This window comes from Mastomys coucha, unplaced genomic scaffold (assembly GCF_008632895.1).
Source record: "Mastomys coucha isolate ucsf_1 unplaced genomic scaffold, UCSF_Mcou_1 pScaffold1, whole genome shotgun sequence".
Taxonomy (NCBI): domain Eukaryota; kingdom Metazoa; phylum Chordata; class Mammalia; order Rodentia; family Muridae; genus Mastomys; species Mastomys coucha.
Window position 1 is genome coordinate 55997842 of NW_022196891.1, and position 18453 is coordinate 56016294.

Here is an 18453-nt window from a genome sequence, read left to right on the forward strand (position 1 = left end):
CTAGCACAGCATATGTTTTGAACTTCATAACTTATAGAATACTTTCAGTTCATTGTCCAACTTCTAAAACCCAAACAATTGCATAGAAATGATTATTCCCCTTCCTATTGTGAATACAAAACTTAAGACCTGTGGACTGCCTATTACTATGCAAATCAGTTGCAAACCTGAACCCTCAAGCAGCCATGCTCCTCCTGACACACACACACACACACACACACACACACACACACACACACACACACACTGCTTCACACAACTACAAATCACCCTGTGCTGGTTTTCTTGTGATTGCCTTTTCTGCCTGCTTTTCTGTTTCTTCTCTTTTGAAGTGTGTGTTCTAAGAAGAATTTTAGGGTCCCATCTATCGAGCTTTGGGCTTTTTCCACACAAGTAAAACAAGGAGGGCATAGTTCACTGGGTAAACATAAGTGGCAAGCGACAGTGATTTACACTCAACTTGCACACTTCTGATTACCGATCCGTCGCCTGCTATATAAACAGGTGTAAACTAACATTTCATCGGTTTATGCAGCCTGGTAAATAATTTAATCTCAACTTAGCACAGTGCTTGCAAATGTAAATGTTTAAGACCAAACTGATGGTGACATTTTGATGCAATCACCCAGATTCCCGGCCAGCAGAATTGCATCCACAAATGACTCTCAAGTGCCTCTGCCCAGAGACAGGCATGTGTGGCAGAGACAGACAACCCAGAATCCCCTGTGTAAGCCGGATTTTCTCATCACAAAGCTTAGCTCTGAGCTCAGAGAACTGGTTGTCACCTTTCCACCCTTAACTCTCCCATCCTAAAATGTTCTGTTCTTTCTCCTCCACCCTACATGTCAGTCATCTCTCCCCACTTAGCTCATCCACAAGCACTGTGTCCTGCTGCAGCTCCCAACACTCCACTGGCTGTACCAAGTTCATGGGAGGAAAGCAGAAGGACAAGAGTAAACGTGGTGATGGCTAAAGGTGTTACATTCTGCTTAAAAAGAACTCAGGTCATGTGTAACATATCCAAGAAGATCCTTCAGCGGCTCTCTCATTTTCCAGTCAGGAAAACTGAGGCAGAGAAAGAAACCTTCTACACACACATTACATATGTAATAAGCACCCTGGGGTTCAGGCAGACACAACTCAATAAGCCTCAGATTTGAATTATACTAATGAGATTGTGCTGGCATCAAGCTGAACTCAGATGACCTAAATCCTCTATTTAGGAGGCTCATCATTTTAATGCCAAAGAAACCAACAATCAAATCAGTGTTGTATTCCCCAACCCCACCCCCCACCCAAACACTTACATAAGACTATGGAATCTCTAATGGGAGACGATGACTTTATAGAAACCACATGGACTGTCTGTCATGACCAGAAAGTCTGTCTGTGCAGGTATAGGGAAGTTATACAGAAACACACACACAATAAGCCATGAGTATCCCAGGAAGACATGATCTACAATTTGCCATGAACCAGCAGGAACACAGTGTGAGGAAAAAAAAAAACATGCAACCGAATACACGAACACTCACTTCTTGCCTTGACTTCCTGAACTCTCCTTCACATAGTAGCCTGGTTTGCATTCATATCTGCAGATGGTGCCCACATCATGGTTGCCTTCCAGGCAATGTGGCTGGAGCAGATTGGCATTTGGAATAACTGGAGGAGCTTCACATTCCAACTTGCAGTAGACTTCAGGGAGAGACCAGAGTCCATCTTCAAGACATGTCAGCCATGGGTTCAGTCCTGACTCCAGGAAAGAGAATCACATGGTGCTCAGAACAGAGAGCTCATGATGACAGCACAAGGAACCAAAAACCATGCCTCTACTGGCTCTCTTTAAGTCCTGTTACTCTTTGTTGAGTTTTGTCTCTAAAATCCTCCAGCAAATGTGGATCCTGTATGTTATTACTCTATAGTTCTCAGTGAGGTCTGACATACCATAGAATCACATAAAGATTCCCTAGACTCAATGGAAGAAGAGCTACCAATCAAATCATTGCCTCCCTTCCTATCTACAAATAGCAAATATATAGCAATAATAGTAATGTGGGTGGTATTAAAGTAATCACAGTTGGTATTTTAATGGTGATTATATATGAGGCACTATTCTAAGCGTTCTACATGGGTGTGATGGTTTGTATATGCTTGTCCCAGGGAGTGGCACTATTAGGAGGTGTGGTCTTGTTGGAGTAGGTGTGTCACTGTGGGCATAGGCTTCAAGACATTTGTCCTAGCTTCCTGGAAGCCAGTATTCTGCTACAGCCTTCAGATAAAGATGTAGAACTCACAGCAACTTCTGCACTATGCCTGCCTGGATGCTACCATGTTCCCACCTTGAGGATACTGGACTAAACCTCTGAACCTATAAGCCAGCCCGAATTAAATATTGTCCTTATAAGAGTAGCCCTAGTCATAGGGTCTGTTCACAGCATAAAACCTTAATACAGTGTGTGAACATATATAAATTCCAAACAGCAAACAACCCTATCAAATATATTCTGGTTATCTCCTATGAGACAGATGAGGAAATGGGATTTGCTGTCACTTCCAAAAGCAGAGTCTGAGACCGAGATGGGTAGTTTGGACACAGCGTTCTGAATTTCAATACAATACCATATGATTCTCTGTAGTTTGGTTTCTTCCTATATAAACCAGCGCTGATGGTATTAGGATCACTAGCCTGCCAACCTACTACTACAGCACATCTCAGAGTAAGGCTCAGGAATGTGCATGGCTCATTGTGTGATGAACTGAAGGCTGAGAAATGTAGCTAAAGAGCAAGGCATGGTGGTCAGCTAGAGCTTGGTCCAGCACCTGTCCATCTCAAGTACACACACAGCCATCGATACATTGTGTAACTGTGTTCTCCTTATCTGCAAACTGAAACAAAACACACCTATTGCAGAATGTCTCTGGGTACTAAAACCTAATAACATGAACCTCAGTTGTTAATATCAGGACAATTATGTTGATTGTTTTTATTCTGAGTATGTATATAGAAACAAAAAACGAAGACTAAGTTTCATTCATTATTAATGATTCCCTAATCCAAGATATCTCTACACATGATCAGGAACAAAGAATAGTGATATCTGAGGGGATTTTGTATTGCAAGAAGAGAGATCAGGTAACAGCAAGTTCAAAATATATATGGGAGAAAAAAAAGTTTGAAGGTACCCCACCCCACCCTAAGAGTGAAAGATGATGGGAGCTCACATTTGGTTCCCAGGCTAGCCAGACATTACCTTGGAGCTTGGCTGGTGGGACACATGAAACGGAACATTGCTTCAGAAAGTCTGTACCCTCTAAGCAGGAGAAATTTGCATAATTCACCAAGAAGGAGTCTGGAACACCACAGTCAAGTCGCTTGCAGTTCACATCCTTGTCCCAGCGGCCAGAGAAACAAGTAAGGAGAATCTCTTTCTAGAAACAGAGAATTTACTTATGTCAAAGTCACATATAATGGCTACTGGAATCATTTCCTGGCTTTGAAAGGGTCCTGGTGGTCATCTGTCCCCTTGTCCTTTCCTATGACTCACCGGTTCAGTCCAGCTTCGGGAGACACCTGCTTGTACTAGGTACTCTAGGGCACTGTTCTCCCAAGCCATGTCTCAGGCGGTCCTTTCCTTGCTCTGACCCACCATTGTCAGACTCTGTCCTACCTGGTCTGGGTCCAGGATCTTAAGCCTCCTACTGGTGCTTGAATATCTGCTTTGGGACCTGGAAACAGACTGGAAAGGGCAAGAGATAAGGGAGTCCTGGGTTCCTATTCTCCCTACTCTTTTCTGAAGGGATGGTTGCCGATTGACTCATCCCATGACTATCTATCTTCTCTGCCCTGTTCTGTTCTTCCACCGGATAGGGTCTATGCTCCATGGAGACAACCTTCCAGGGCTATTGTCCATCACTAGGCATTTCCTTACACCCTATCCAAATCCTTTTAAGAAGTCTGCTTATAAACTCTCAAATTACCTACTTGGGACCAAGGTGCCATGAATTCAACACTAGACTAGGTTTGCCATTGAGATCCTCTCTCTCAAAAGTCCAGAGTAAAATAAATAAGAAGTGAGACATAAAATGAAGGATAGCATATATATTGAATTGCATAACTGATAAAATACTTTCAGTACATTGTCTAACTTTCCCACTCAAAACAGTCCTTCCCATTGGGGATGCAAAAACTAAGATACATGGCTGTTGACTACATTGCTCACTACCATGCAAATAAGTTACATTCCATCTATTTCTTAAGAGCACCCTTATTAATAAACATACTGATAATACTGAAAATAATTACTTCTGTCAAGAATGGTGAGTGGTATCTAAAAGAGTACTGTGGGATACTGGAGTGAGTCTGGCCATGTTCCCAAACTTGCCATTTCAGTGGGCAGGCCTACAGTCCATTGGCATGTTGTAAATGAGAAGACATGCATGGAGTACCCTGAAGGACCTGGTCCTGGACTAGACATGATGCCTTCCAGGGGCCAAACATCTATGAGAGAACAAAATCACTGGAATGGTGGCTAAGAAAACAATAGGAGGAAGGCAAGAAGCCAAATACGGAGTTGACAGATAGTAACAGTATATTCTAGTCTAAAATAATCTTTACAGCCTTCTATAAAGATTAGAGAGATTGCAACATAAAGAATACAAATTAGAAATAAGAGACGTCAAAAACATTCTAGAAGAAAGCAATAGCGCTAAAAATGTCAAAGCCTATGGTATGGTATTGTATGAGAATGGAGGACAGAACCCTCAGGCAGGAGGAACTCGACACAGGTGCTGGACTTGAAAGATTATCAGGACTTTTGAGCAGCTCGGGGGGTGGGGGTAGGAAAAGAAGGCATCTGGCCAGGTAAGAAATGAGCAGGCAGTTAGTGACTGTGAAAGTCACGGCTTATTTGGGAAAAAAACAAGTATCTGGCAGTGGAGCTAAAGATCAAAGATGGGCAGAAGAGTTTCTGTGGTAAAACTACAGTCATCCCATCAGGAGACCACACTGGTACCCCAGCCAAGGATCCAATGACTGCTCATGCACCTCTCACCTCTGACGCTACATGTTGGCTCCGTGTTTTCCTCTGCTTCCCAGTGTGTTCCTGTTGCCAGCCAGGATTCAAGTCAAAGCCACACACATTTTTCTATTTAGCTTCAGTTCTCATGTCAACAGAAAGTACATATCCCCACTGTCTTGTGACCATGAGCCGGGATTGTACAATTTCCTGCATGGGGCCAGCACTGGGTGACAGTGACTGGTCAGTTGGAGGGCGCCATTGCTTCCTCCACCATGAGTGTGGCCAATGTGAGCCTCCATCTTTCCTCCAAACAGCTTCCTCTCATACTTAACACAGTTAGGAGGCCTGGTTCAAACTGCAGCAAACCACTAATCATTTAAAGACTGTCTCTAGACTTCATGTGTGATGCCTGGCCTTTGCTCTTGACTTTTTGGGTATTTCCTGTTTGTTTTCAATGTCCAACTTTAATGCATGACAAATACAGCCTTTCTCCTATGATCTTCTTAACCTACCGTACACATGTATTTAATCCATAACTTGTTGAATTATTTCTACTTTGTTTTCTGCATGAAGTACCTTTGCCTGAGTTAAGACCAGGTGATAGAAAATCTTTCTAGATCAAGAATTTGCTGTCTGAAGCTTCATTAAAACTGTTTTTGACTAGGTGATTTCATGAAAGCTTCTAAACTTCACAATCGTATCTTTAAATTTTGACTAAATCTAAGAAAATGAAGTTCTTCCAAGGGTCACAAACCGTTAAGAAATCAATTGGCACAAAACTGAAACATTTTCATTTCTCAAGCCATTAATGTCTGACTAGCAATGGTGTGCCTATTCTCCTTGCATGATCATGAATATTTCTGGCTCTTTCCTCAAGCACAATTGCAGTTTACCTAGCATACACTTCCACTGTCTCATAATGTGATCCTGCTTTCCAATGGCTTGTTTGTGCTAGAAACCACCCCCATTGAATGTTTAAGCTTTTGCAAGGGGAGACAGGAAACCAAGCCTTTAATTAGGCGTAGTTGTTCTTAATATAAGAATCTTACTAAAGGGCACACCAATGCCCATCAGTCTACTAGAAGCTTTTAAATAATGTTCATCAACCATTGTTAATAACTCAAGTTCAATATTTTTCCTTGGAATATGTACAAATATAAAAACAATTTAAAGGGATTATTTTATTTTGTTTAGTCTTACTATTATACACCTCAAAGATAATGGAGACAAGCATTTTGACTAGCTCTACCTTTTGAATCATGTGCTTCACTAGTATATTATACTATCCTGGGCCACCCCCAAATCCTGAATATGGTGCAGTTTAAAATTTGGGATGAGATAGGTAAAAATGGGGAAAACATATTACCATGTTACAAACTCTGCCTCAGTTATGGACTTAATGTTTTGGGGCATAATTTGGTTATATTTCTCCAACAATCTTGAAAGTAGATCAGGAGAGGACAAGGCTTACAATGAACCTCAGATAAGTTGACAGTAATCAATTTTGCTGTGAATTATGACCAAGTCTACTTTGAGACAGTCACATCTATGAAAAAAGACATGTTGAGGGAACATTGAATAAGAATTCATATCTATCACCCATACAGTGAGTAAACTAACACCTAAGGAAGTCAGAGTTCCACATGGTTGGACACCTTAGATTTCTGTACCACCATACTTCCTATTGCTTTCACAGAGATCATGGTTTTCATTTTCAAAGATTTAAGAATACCAGCCCTTCCAACACTAGCCAGAGAGAAGAGGATAGATAGATTCCTGCCTCAGGAATCCCTTCCTTCTGGTCATCTGCTTCTAACTTACCTGCATATTCCTGAGGTACTGCCCACTGCTGGTCTGAAGGACATATCCCCTTTGACAAGTGATAGCACACTCCATGTGACCTGGGCTACTCGAGGTACAATTCACCATGTCTGTATGATCAAGTAGCAATGGCACACATCTTCCCTGTTCTCCACAAGGTTGTTGAGCACAGCTGAGGGTGACAGAAACAGAAGCATCTTAGCTGAAACAGCAGCAATATCCGTCTTTGAACAATACACCTAAATTGCAGAAAGATTTTTTTTTCATAGCCTAAATGGAATTCATCACTTTGTTCTGTTTCATTGAGGCCTGTGAGGCATGATAAAACTGACATGACAGCTAACTTTCTGTGGCCTTCCATGAACATCAATGATGATGGGATGAGGTAAAAATGAGTTCTTGGTGTTCTAGACAATCTCTAAAAGCAAGAAACCAAGGAATGATGCTTGAAACATTAAACAACAATATTTCTAGGTCCCTAGCAATTGAAATAGACCTAGGACTAAGCTCCAGGATAGAACCTGGAGATCCCTGATTTCATTAAGCATTGGCCTTTTAGATAACTGATCACAAGGAAGTCCTATGAAGAGGTTGAGTATCAGAGATCATTGACTGACATGAAAACATTCCAATTGCTGGCACTTATCCCTAAAGACTATAACAACCTAAGGAAACCTGACAGTATGAATTAAATCCCCATCACATGCTTGACATTGTGCCAGAGACTTCCAGAGATATCTTCTTAGCAGAGAATTGCTTCTTGGACCAGTAGGGCCAGTCATAAGTAGCCCGAGAGATACACAGACACTCCAAGGTTCAAGGTGATTCAACCTGGACTATAACAGCAGCATCAATGCTATAGAGAAGAAGGCAAGAAGAATGTAGCTCCACTGCAGTGGAAACATGGCATTTAACTAGAGCATGAGCACCAGACTTCAGCCCTGCTCCACCATTTAATATTTGCACCACATAGAATGAGTTCTTCACACCCTAATGTTTCAGATTCTTCCCTCACAAGTATACATCTCACAAGATTAAGACTGTTCCAAGGTTAGCCCCTTTACTGTCCTGCTGACAAAGGCCCAACTATATCTCAGTATCAGTTTCCTATTAGGATCCTTTCCTTTTTATTTCTCTCACTTCCACACTTTTCTTGAGTTTAACGAGATTTCTAAAAGGTCTTTCTTCTCCACAGACTAACCCTTTCACACTTCCTGCCTTCCTTCAAATCTCTTAGTAGAAGTATAAAAAAATAAGTTCTTTCTAATAATCAATTTACTTGATTTTATTATGTATGCATTTTCTTGTTCTTAAATCACTTAATTAGTTTACTCATCCATTTACCCACAAGGCAATTATCATCTGACTGTGTCCTTAATCTCACAGCTGGAGTATGAACTTCTTGAAGAGAAATACTTCTTGTCCAATTTTAAGTCACCATATACTTGACTATAGTAGATACAATAAAACTTGCTTAATTAAATTTATTCCTATTTCAGATAGTAAAGCTAAATATGTTACTAAAATGGAAAATGTGTTAAATCCCATGAAAGATAATTATCCAACAGTAATTCAGCCATTTTGTCCCAACCATTCATTCACTACTAAACACAAAGTGTTACAGGCCCAGAGATGGTATGTTACCTTACCATAACTGATACCATGTTAGAGGAACCATCTGACCAGCATATAGACCCCAATACCTTCTAAAAGAGGAACAAAGACCTAATCTATCCCATACACAGTTACCAAACCCAGACAGACAATATTGTGGATACCAACAAGTGCTTGCTGACAGGAGCCTGATAGAGCTGTCTCCTGAGAGGCTTTGCCAGTGCCTGACAAATACAGAAATAGAGGCTTGCAGCCATACATTGGACTGAGCACAGGGTCCCTAATGGTGGAGCTAGAGAAAGGACCCAAGGAGCTGAAGGGATTTGTAGTTCCATAGGAGGAACAACAATATGAACCAACCAGAAGCCCCAGAGCTCCCAGGGACTAAACCACACCAACCAAAGAGTATGCAAGGAGCTAATCCTGGCTCCAGTGCATATGTAGCAGAGGATGGCCTTGTGGGACATCAAGGAGAGGCCCTTGGTCTTGTGAAGGCTTGATGCCCAGTGTAGGTGAATTCCAGGAGAGGGGAGCAGGAGTAAGTAGGTGAATTGGTGAGCAGGAGGGGCGGAACAGAGTGGGGGGTTTCAGAGGGAAATGGGGAAAGAGGATAAAATTTGAAACATAAATAAAGAAAATATCTTTAAAAAAAGACCTAGTTTATAGCACCAGGATCTAGGAACTTCCCTGGACACAGTAACCTTACTTATAGTACCAGGATCTAGGAACGTCCCTAGACACACTAACCTTACTTTTTGGATTCTTTAGTTTTCCTTCCCACTAAGTGTTCTTGCAAACAAAAGTGTGTCAACCAGAGTGTGGTTTTTATGCATAAAAGTGAGACAATGGTGATGCTCAAATTCTCCATGCAGCTACCAACAGGCAATACAGATTTTTTAATTTGACTTTAGAAGTATCCATTTGTATGGATTATCACACAATAAAAGGACATATTCTTTGCAAGAGATTGGACTAGCACTGGTGATATGACAAAGACTGTGACCTTAAGGAACTCACTCTAGTGAGAGAGACTACTAACATGTTTTCTTAACCTTGGTATCCTTGCCCATGATGATAATCACTACAGAACATAGGTATCAGTCATCATCAATGATGTACTCTGCTTGCCCTTGGTTTTTATTAGTTGTTAATGACTTTATCAGACAATTGGACAACACTATAAGAAAGTAGAAAGTAAAATGCCATCAAATAAGTACATAGGTCCTACCCTAATTGAGAGCTGGTTTAAAAAGCAATAGCCCCTAAAGAGGTAGATTTGATCTGACTGTGATAAATGGATATCTGTGATGCATGGGTTTAAATACTATTCTAGTGACTTTCTCATTTCTTCTGTGCATGCCTGAGAGGTAGAGAATGGAAGAAGATACGTGACGTGAAGGGATCTTTTTGCTGTCTTACACCATAGCTGTTCCCTATGATGATATCACATCTGTGCATCCCAATGAAAGAAAGGAGGAATATAAGTCAAGGAAAGGAGGATTGTTAATGAATAAGTGTGAATTCCCAAAATCCAATGCTGACCAGAAGGTATGCAAGATAAGGAAGGAAACTGTCTCTGAGTGATACTCAACATCTGGAAAAGGGAGTCAGAACATGACTGTCTTTGGGATGAGATCAGAATACTTCCTTCACAGTGCCAAAGAACTACAAATACGTAAGTGCTACATGTTATTCATCATCAAACCACTCTATCTCCTTTAGCATATTGAGCAGGAAGGGATAGAAAAGGGTCATTAACTCTCTGGTTCATGCCATAGGATTGCCAAGGACCATGTATGTATGAAAGAGCACATACTGTTTATGGTTTTATCTGATGAATCTACATCATGATGAAGAACAAGCACATGCTGAGATAGGATGGAAAGTGAGCAGTGTGCAGGAGCCTACTTCCATCAATATGACTAAGAATACATTAGTTGCTGGTATCATGAGCATCTATCTAGCATCAGGAGTGTATCAGGAATGTATCCAGCATTGGCAGCAGAGCAGAACTCAAGACAAGAAGTGCACAAAAGGGAAAAATGTTATGAAATAAGACCATGACCAGAGACAGACAGACAGACAGACAGAGACAGACAGAGATAGACACAGACAGAGACAAAGACACAGACAGAGACACAGACAGAGAGAATGAAAACCCAAATCTGTTTATGAAGTGAGAAATGGTTTTTGCGGCAGCTGCTGCAAATTCTTTCACTAGCTTATATTTCCATTTACTTCCTTTTAAAGGAATTTGTTTTATGAGGACGGTGTTTGTCAGGTCATTAGCTTCTGATGGCATCTGGTACCAATTGTGGACTTCTCTCCTTGTACCCCAATCCCAAACCCTCTTTGGTGTTTCTCTTCCACTACAAACATTGCCTCCTGAGCAAGTTTGTTGTGTTCCATATTCTCCCACCTTGTTACCCTCTCCTTTCTCCCAGTGCGACCCAGTCCCAGAGGCAGGAAGACAATGCTAAGAACATGAATAGTTCCTCTTAGATATTCTCAAAAGCTCTCTTCTGTTCTTCTCTGGAGAAGGTTAATGAAGGTGGCAAAAAGCTTTGCAGTGTAGTAAGTGGGAGGGGAAGAGAAGCTATTTATCTTGGTTTGGCATACAAGGAAACTAAAGCTGTTTGTAGACTGGCTCGAGGCCACACTTGGAGACAGAGGAAAATCCTCATCTCCCAAGCCTCCCTCCTAGGCCAGCTTAGACCACTAGACCTAGGGATGAGGCTGATTTCCTGCTGTTTTCTGCCCAAGTCAGAAAAGAGCGACATTGGCTGCATGAACCAAAGAGTTCCTTACCAGAAAGGGATGCACAGAATATTTATTAGTTAATTCAAGGATTCAACAGTATTCTTTCGAATGATGGCAAATCGAGGAGGGAGTGTTTGTCCAGGTGCTGTCTATGAAATATCCTAAGTGTGCTCCCTTTGGTAATGTCTTTCTCTTCCACCTCCTTTGTCTCTCTACCTCCTCACAATGTTTTCTTAAGCAGGGATCTGATGAGATCAGTCAAAGATGACTCAGAGTTTTAAGTCAAAGGATTAAATTTTTCATGACTGAATTTCAAGTCACTGGGTCCTTAGAAATATCAGCATGGGCACTGCCATTAACTCAACCTTCTGGCTTTGTTATTTTGTCTCTCCATTTCATGAGAAGCCTCTATCATCTTTCTCTTGCTTCTCATTCCAAAACCCATTATGTCAAAGGGACTTAAATTGAAGTATTGAATGAAGTCAGGAATTCCTATTAACAATCCAGTTCAACTCCAGGCTATCCTCTTCTTGTATGGAATTAACTTCAAAGCCCTCCACACTCATTTCTAACAATCTCTTACTCTATGGTTTCTCCTCAGGTGACTAGATATGCAAATGAAGTCCAGAGGTAAGAAAGCCCTGCTACCATGATTCCATTAACGATTGGTCTTCCACTCTGAGGTAGACTCTCAATTATAGCTGTGTCACAGACTCATTTAAATAGCTTTTAAAATATGCATTTTTTTAGCCCTTATCACCAAATGGATTTTTATTCTACCTGTAGTATGATGCAAACATTTGTGATACTTTTAAGTTTCAAACAAGTATTGTTTTGATTTCTGAGTTTAGGGCTTACTTTGTCACCCGCACTGGACTTGGCTTAAAGTCCTTATGATCCTCCTGCCCCTTCATCTACATGTTGAGGTTACAAGCATATGCCACCAGGAACACCCAGTTTCAAAGATTTTATTACTCACCAAGAGTGAATCCTATCCTACTAAAAGTCTAAATGCATGTAGCCTGGCAGAAATATCAGTACACTCCAGAGTCCAAGACTGTATAGAAACAAAACTGACTCCCAAAAGAGAAATGGATTCCACTGCCGAATCACACTGTTTTACTGTACTAAACCCAGATTATCACAGAGAAACCACAGGGTAGGCGCCAAAAGCATAAAGTATTCTCCAGTTCTAACAAAAAAAAATTAAATACATTTGAAGAGGGAAAATAAATCATGTGTTACTCATGAATTCATGGCTCCTTCAAAGACCATTTTATCATTACACTGATTTGACCAACTTCAGGAATGAATAAGATGTGCAAGTGCTAAATAAATGTCCTGGAAAGTTATTCCTGAGGCTTTATAGCCAGAACACGAGAAACTGGAGCAGCATGAAAGCTGGGGGTGGGGGAGGGTCATGATTTCTCCTTCACTGTGAACTGAATAACACTTGGTATGCCTGGATAGCTTCCATTATGACCACCAGATTTAGAGAAATCTGTGCTGAAAGGCATCAACCTCTGTGAGACAGCTTTAGAAAGAAGCTCTTAGTGGAAGTGACAAACAGGTTGAAGTTGAGACCAGATGACAGCCAGCATTCTCTGCAGGTAGAGTAGCCAGACACACTGACAAACTTGCCATGAGCTGCCCCCCATAGGATGTCAAGGCAGATACCTCTTGGTAATATTTTCATTCTTAAGGGATTTCATTCTGCAGGAATGTTTTGCTGGTTTCCAGTCTGGGTCCACATTGTGAAAACTGGGTAGTTCTTGATATGTGGGCAACTTGTGGCTGTTCTATCTACAGTTGGCAAAGAATATTGGTCTGATGTCCTAAGAAATTCTAGCTCACCTTGGAAGAGTCAATGAGAATTAGTTCAGAAACCCTGGTTCCCTCATATTGATTGGGTTAAGGAAAGTTTGTGTCCTAACTGTGGGACGACATATATTAACTACTGTAGAAGAACTAGGCTTTGCTAAAACTGAAATCAAATAGATCTGAAAGATAAATCAACCCATAGTCCCCAAACCAAACTCAAAAGAAATGGGGTGCTGTTCCAGAACTTTCTACCAACCTAGTATTATAATAGAAGAACAAAGAATCATTTAATTAATATTTATCCAAACTCAAAATCGGGGCATGAATTTTTCTAAAGTCAATAGCCTACCCTTACTGGGCCATACAGAAGGGTGAGACCACAATGCTTCTCTTTTCCTCGAACAATATTGGGAGAAACTGTCTGGCAATGGTATCACACTCTTGAAGAAAGAGCCTCGAGTGGTAGAGAAAGCAGTAGACCTTGTGATCTGGGCTCTGGGTTTGGTTTGCCCTGCTGACATCTATGACCTTGGGTAAGTCTCCTAACCATTCTGGCTTTCTGTCTGCAAATTTGTAAAATAACAGGGTTGAAATAGGCTCTACCAAAGGCCCTGGCAGCTTTAGTATGGTATTAATTTCACAGATGAGGTGATGGTGGTATTGGGGTGAAAGTGCAGAAAACTCTGGAACAGACAGGATGTGGTAGGGAATGTAAGAGTTTGTCATAATCTTTCCCTGTCCAGAAGAAATCTTGTGCTTCAGCCCCACTTTTTAAGTTCTTTTGTTAAATAAGCGATCACAATGGCCTTATCCAAGAATTATTGCTATTGACTAGACAGAAATCCCAGTGTGCTCCCTAAAGGGGCTCATTTAAAGTTAAATAGTAGATGATCAGATGTCCCCTTCTCTGCTTTATTGATGCTTATTGAAACAAGAGGGTGTAGGCTAGGAACGAATGTATGCATGGGATTTGACAGCAAACAGGAGTAGGGTTGCAGGGCAAAAACTGGTAGAGACAGAGTCTTTATTAATCTTCCTACTACCATCTGCAAAACAAAATAGCAGCCATCCTTAGACAGTACGTAGGTGCTCAACCTGGGTCCTACTCACCTCTGGCTTCATTTGTTTTCAAGGACAGGAACCAGATTAAAGGCAGAATACATTTCTAACAACAAACTACTAACAGCAAACCACTTCTGTTGCTTTGAAGTGTTTTTATGACAGGATCTGGAAAAGGGAAACTGATTCAAATTTTTGGCCCCTGAAGAGTCTCATTTGACAGAAATCTTGGTAGTAGTTCTAGTTATTTTCTCATATGACAAAAAAATGACTAATTCCTAAGCCCAGTAGACGTCTCAGATTCCTGCATTCTGAGAAAGTGAAGTGTGTCCTGTGTTAAAGTCTCCTCACTCACTTTGGTTCTCCATCTTAGGCCTCTAGTCCCGCCAGGCCGAGTCATTGCTTCCTAGAATGTGACCTATTTGTAAGATTAGAAGTAGACTTCAGTGGCCCCAGCACTTGGTAATTCATTTTATTCACTTCTAATTCTGGGCACAGATTTTACCATGTCTGGCCGTAACACCAGAAGTCCCATCCAAATGCCCCTGTCCTTCTAAAAGGAAACAGATTTGCATCAAACAGCCAAAAAGCTCCCTTTCAAAAGCCCTGTCCTACCAAGTCCCAAACTTCATAATTTTTATGTAGATTATAGAATATGTAGAATACCAAAGAAATAATCAAATAATCTAATTACTGACTAATATGCAGAGAATGATTCCCAGCACCTGCCCAGAGAAGTAGAATTACCCATGTAAAATAGCCACAGGATTTCTAACTACATCCCCTAACAATTTCCAAAGACTGCAACTCTCTCTACATGGGGCATTTCATAATGAGGAATGATTTGCTGTAGTTCTGCAACTGACTGCTTTCTTGATGCCTTCCCTGTCCACAATTCGCCCTTGGATAGCAATTAAACTATTAACCCAGGAGTGACAGTCATCCAGCCACATGCAAAGGCTGAGCCTTGGGAATTGTGACACATGTGAAACTAAATGAGGAACAGCTACTGACTATGTCACTACTAGACAGCAAGCTACAGGGCAAGAAGACACAAGCAGCTTAGCTTGATTGTGACCCTCATATAATCTATGGGCTAATGGAGGTCTACTGCCTTGAATGGCTTATCAATTCACAAGAAGTAGAACACAAAACACATGCTGTGCCCTTCAGGACTCTTGCTTGTTCACTTCAACACTTTCTATAGATTCAACAACAGAAGTTTCTTATGTAATCCCAGAACTTGCTACTCTTTTATTGACATCACGTTCATACTATTAATTTCTGTGGATAATTTTTTTTTAGAACTATCAAGCTTGACGATAGTAACAACTCACTTACTTTTAGAAGAAAGACAATATGGGGTGTCCTGAAATTATGCAGTGAAGCTAGATTGTGCACGTGACAGTCTACACATTGGACTCACTGCGACTTCAACATTCAGACTTCCTATACCTCTGTGGCTATGCTGAGCAAAATCCACACAGGGTCAGAGGATCATTCAAACCAAAACTTATGCACAAATGTGTCAACATTATCTGGCTAGCTGGCAGACTGGAAAGGTTTATTCTCTGTACTTTCTCCTTAGTTGCTGTGAAAATAGACCATACTAACAACACTTGTGCTGAGTCAAGTGCTGGGGCACTGGTGACACTTTCAGCTCATTGTCATTCATCTTTCACTATAATGTACAAATGCCTACACTAAATGATGTTTCAGGAGGGCTCTGATTTTGCACTGCAAAGGTCCATAGAAAAATGAGCATTGTATAAGACATGCTTATTTCTGAGAGATAGCTATTTTCCATTTTAAAGAGACCTTTGTGGATTGTCAAGACTTCATGAAAATAATTTTTAATGGCAGACTCTCAGACAGCACGATAACCTGCTTCAGAGAGTGTTTCAGAGGCTATGCTTTGTAATCGGGCTATTCTTGATGTTTGACTACAGCCTTCATCTCTTTCCTATGAGATACTTGCTAATTAGATTCTAGCCTTCCATTGAAAGTTGTCACCTAAATTATCCTTATAACATGTCCCACTAAGAATAACCTCCTATATAATTTTAATTTTAATAAAAGCTATTTTAAAATAGTCTTATCTACATGCTAAAAAGCTCCCAAATGAGAAGCATGAACATGATCTTTTACTTTTTTTTCTATAGTTCCATTAGAAAAGACTCATTAGAAATAGCTCGCTGTGGCTCCCAGTGCAGACTGTTGTCCGTGCAGCCATTTCTCATTGTCCAGGGGACTCAGATTCTTCTCTAGTGAGTTCTCATCCTTCCCTCTCATTTTATGGGCAGATCATTCTGGGAAAAGAAAGTTGGGCAAGAAATCTCGGGAACAATTGAGCGGATATAATTCTTTCCTTGCTCAAAAGAAAACTGGGCAGAAACAAAAACAAATTCAATGTTAATTTGCTAAACTGCTTTGGGGAAGAAGATAATCAAATGAGTAGAAATGTAATACATATTTCATTTCTATAGTGCTTTTCCCAGCAGTAAAGGAGATCATTTCCCATCACCCTGGAGCACAAAAAGGGAAGCCTCTGCTAAAGTGAAAAGATGAGGAGCCAAGGAATAAGCAAACAATTTAGCTTCATCCCCCAGGCAAAGGGCAAAAATAGGGAGCCCTCTATTCCCTGCAGCTGTCCACAGGGAGGGAATGTGCAGTTTCTGCACAGATGAGCAGAGAAATGGCCGGCAGAGTGAAGTATTGGGATCTGATCAAGGGTGAGAAGAAAGGGCAAAGGTTGGCATTTCCAATCTCCGTTTCAAACAATTGAAAGGCTCTTCTAGGAACTTAGAGAGAGCAGCATCAAATGTTCTGAGGAGCAAGGAAGCATGAAGCAAGATGACAAATGAAAGGGATAGAATGATCCTGGTAAGACCAAAAGCTGATTACAGCTGGAACAAAATGTGAAGGTACTGAGTTCAGGTTTGGCTGCCCAGCTGGATTAGGATGCTAATGCCCTATGACTCAGTCCGTGCTCTACCAGTAACCTACTACATAGGTTACTGAATAGCCAAGAAGAACTATTTCTACACCCAAGACCCTACATCAACTTAATAGAAAACACAGCCACTTCCTCTAAAATTTCTCTGTGGATCATGGCTAGAACAAGGTCTTTGGGAAAACTACTTTGCATTTTTCTGTGTCTTTTTTCTTCCCACCCCAAATCCCATGTCTGCGGTGCATTTGAAAAGAGGACAAGGACACGTGGATGATCTTTATGTGACTTATATTACTGCGGTCAGTGGGCCTATCTTTTGTGTCTTTTCACAGAGATGCCACTAAAAAGAAAGGGATTTGAGGAGTCTGGGCAACAAGTGAGCAAACCCGAGACAGTGGTAGCTGTGCTTTACCAGAGTTCATGGAATAGAACTCTGTGTTATTTGATAGTAGCTGGCTGTTGCTTTATCTTCTTGATTATTTATTTTACAGAGCCTACCTTCAAGGATAACAACCCAAAGGTACAGGACTATACAAAGGCAATGAATGGGAGTTCAAGTAGTATACATGTACATGAACTAGTAAGCTTCAAGTTGGCTCCCAAGACAAAAAAGGGGGGGGGAATCAAATACATATTATTTCTCCATTAGTCATTTCTTTAAAATTATCTGATTCTCAGGAGACTATAAAATGTTCATCCCTGAATGGGATTTGCATATCCAACCTCTTCCTCCCAAAGCTAAGAGATCATTGCACAAGAGTGTGTGGAAAGAATGTGAGAGCCACATGTGGTAGAGGACTATGAGCAAACAGTATCTTCTGGATACACTAGGGCAGTTGCATACATGAACTCATAGCAATTGTAATAGCACACACAAGGAATATATGTGCAAGTCTATCACAGAGCTAATCTCAGCATGGAGAGGGGAGCTGATCACAAGTCCCACCACTCATCAAGAAGCTATTGTCACTTGTTAGCTGCCAGGAGAGGGAGAGACAGGTTTATCTACGAGTATTATCTCTAGTAAGCTGACTCCACTCCAGTAACAAGAACACGTTCCACATATCCAAAAATGTGTAGGCAGCACAAATTGGTCTGGGTGGGGTTTAAAACAAAAGGACATAAAGATGGGGATGGGGCAGGGGATCTGGAAAGGGTTGAAGGTGGGAGTAAATAGGATCAAAATACATATGAACTCCCACCCCACAAAAAGTAAAATAGTTTTCAAAAATATGATTCTCTTTGTTACATTAGCATGCTTAGAAAAGCATGGCAGGGATTTTTCTCTCTGGTGAGTTTCTAAGACCGAAGCAGCCTACCGGGAGGCTCAGGCCCCACGGAGTCCCAGGGGAGCTGCAGGGCAGCAGGGACAGGATCCTCTCAGCTTCCAAGTGACAGAGGTGGATC

The 18453-nt window shown here is 41.1% G+C and overlaps 1 protein-coding gene across 6 annotated transcripts in view; it reads right to left on the reverse strand.

The window, feature by feature from the left end:
- Positions 1-18453, reverse strand: part of Pappa2 (pappalysin 2) — a 256051-nt gene that overhangs the window by 70130 nt on the left and 167468 nt on the right. For all 6 annotated transcript variants that reach the window (XM_031386494.1, XM_031386463.1, XM_031386444.1 and 3 more), the window contains exons 16-18: positions 6840-7011; positions 3252-3429; positions 1536-1749 (exon numbers count right to left, since the gene is read on the reverse strand). In XM_031386494.1, the coding sequence (XP_031242354.1) occupies positions 1536-1749; positions 3252-3429; positions 6840-7011 (564 nt within the window). The remainder of the gene's footprint in view (positions 1-1535; positions 1750-3251; positions 3430-6839; positions 7012-18453) is intronic.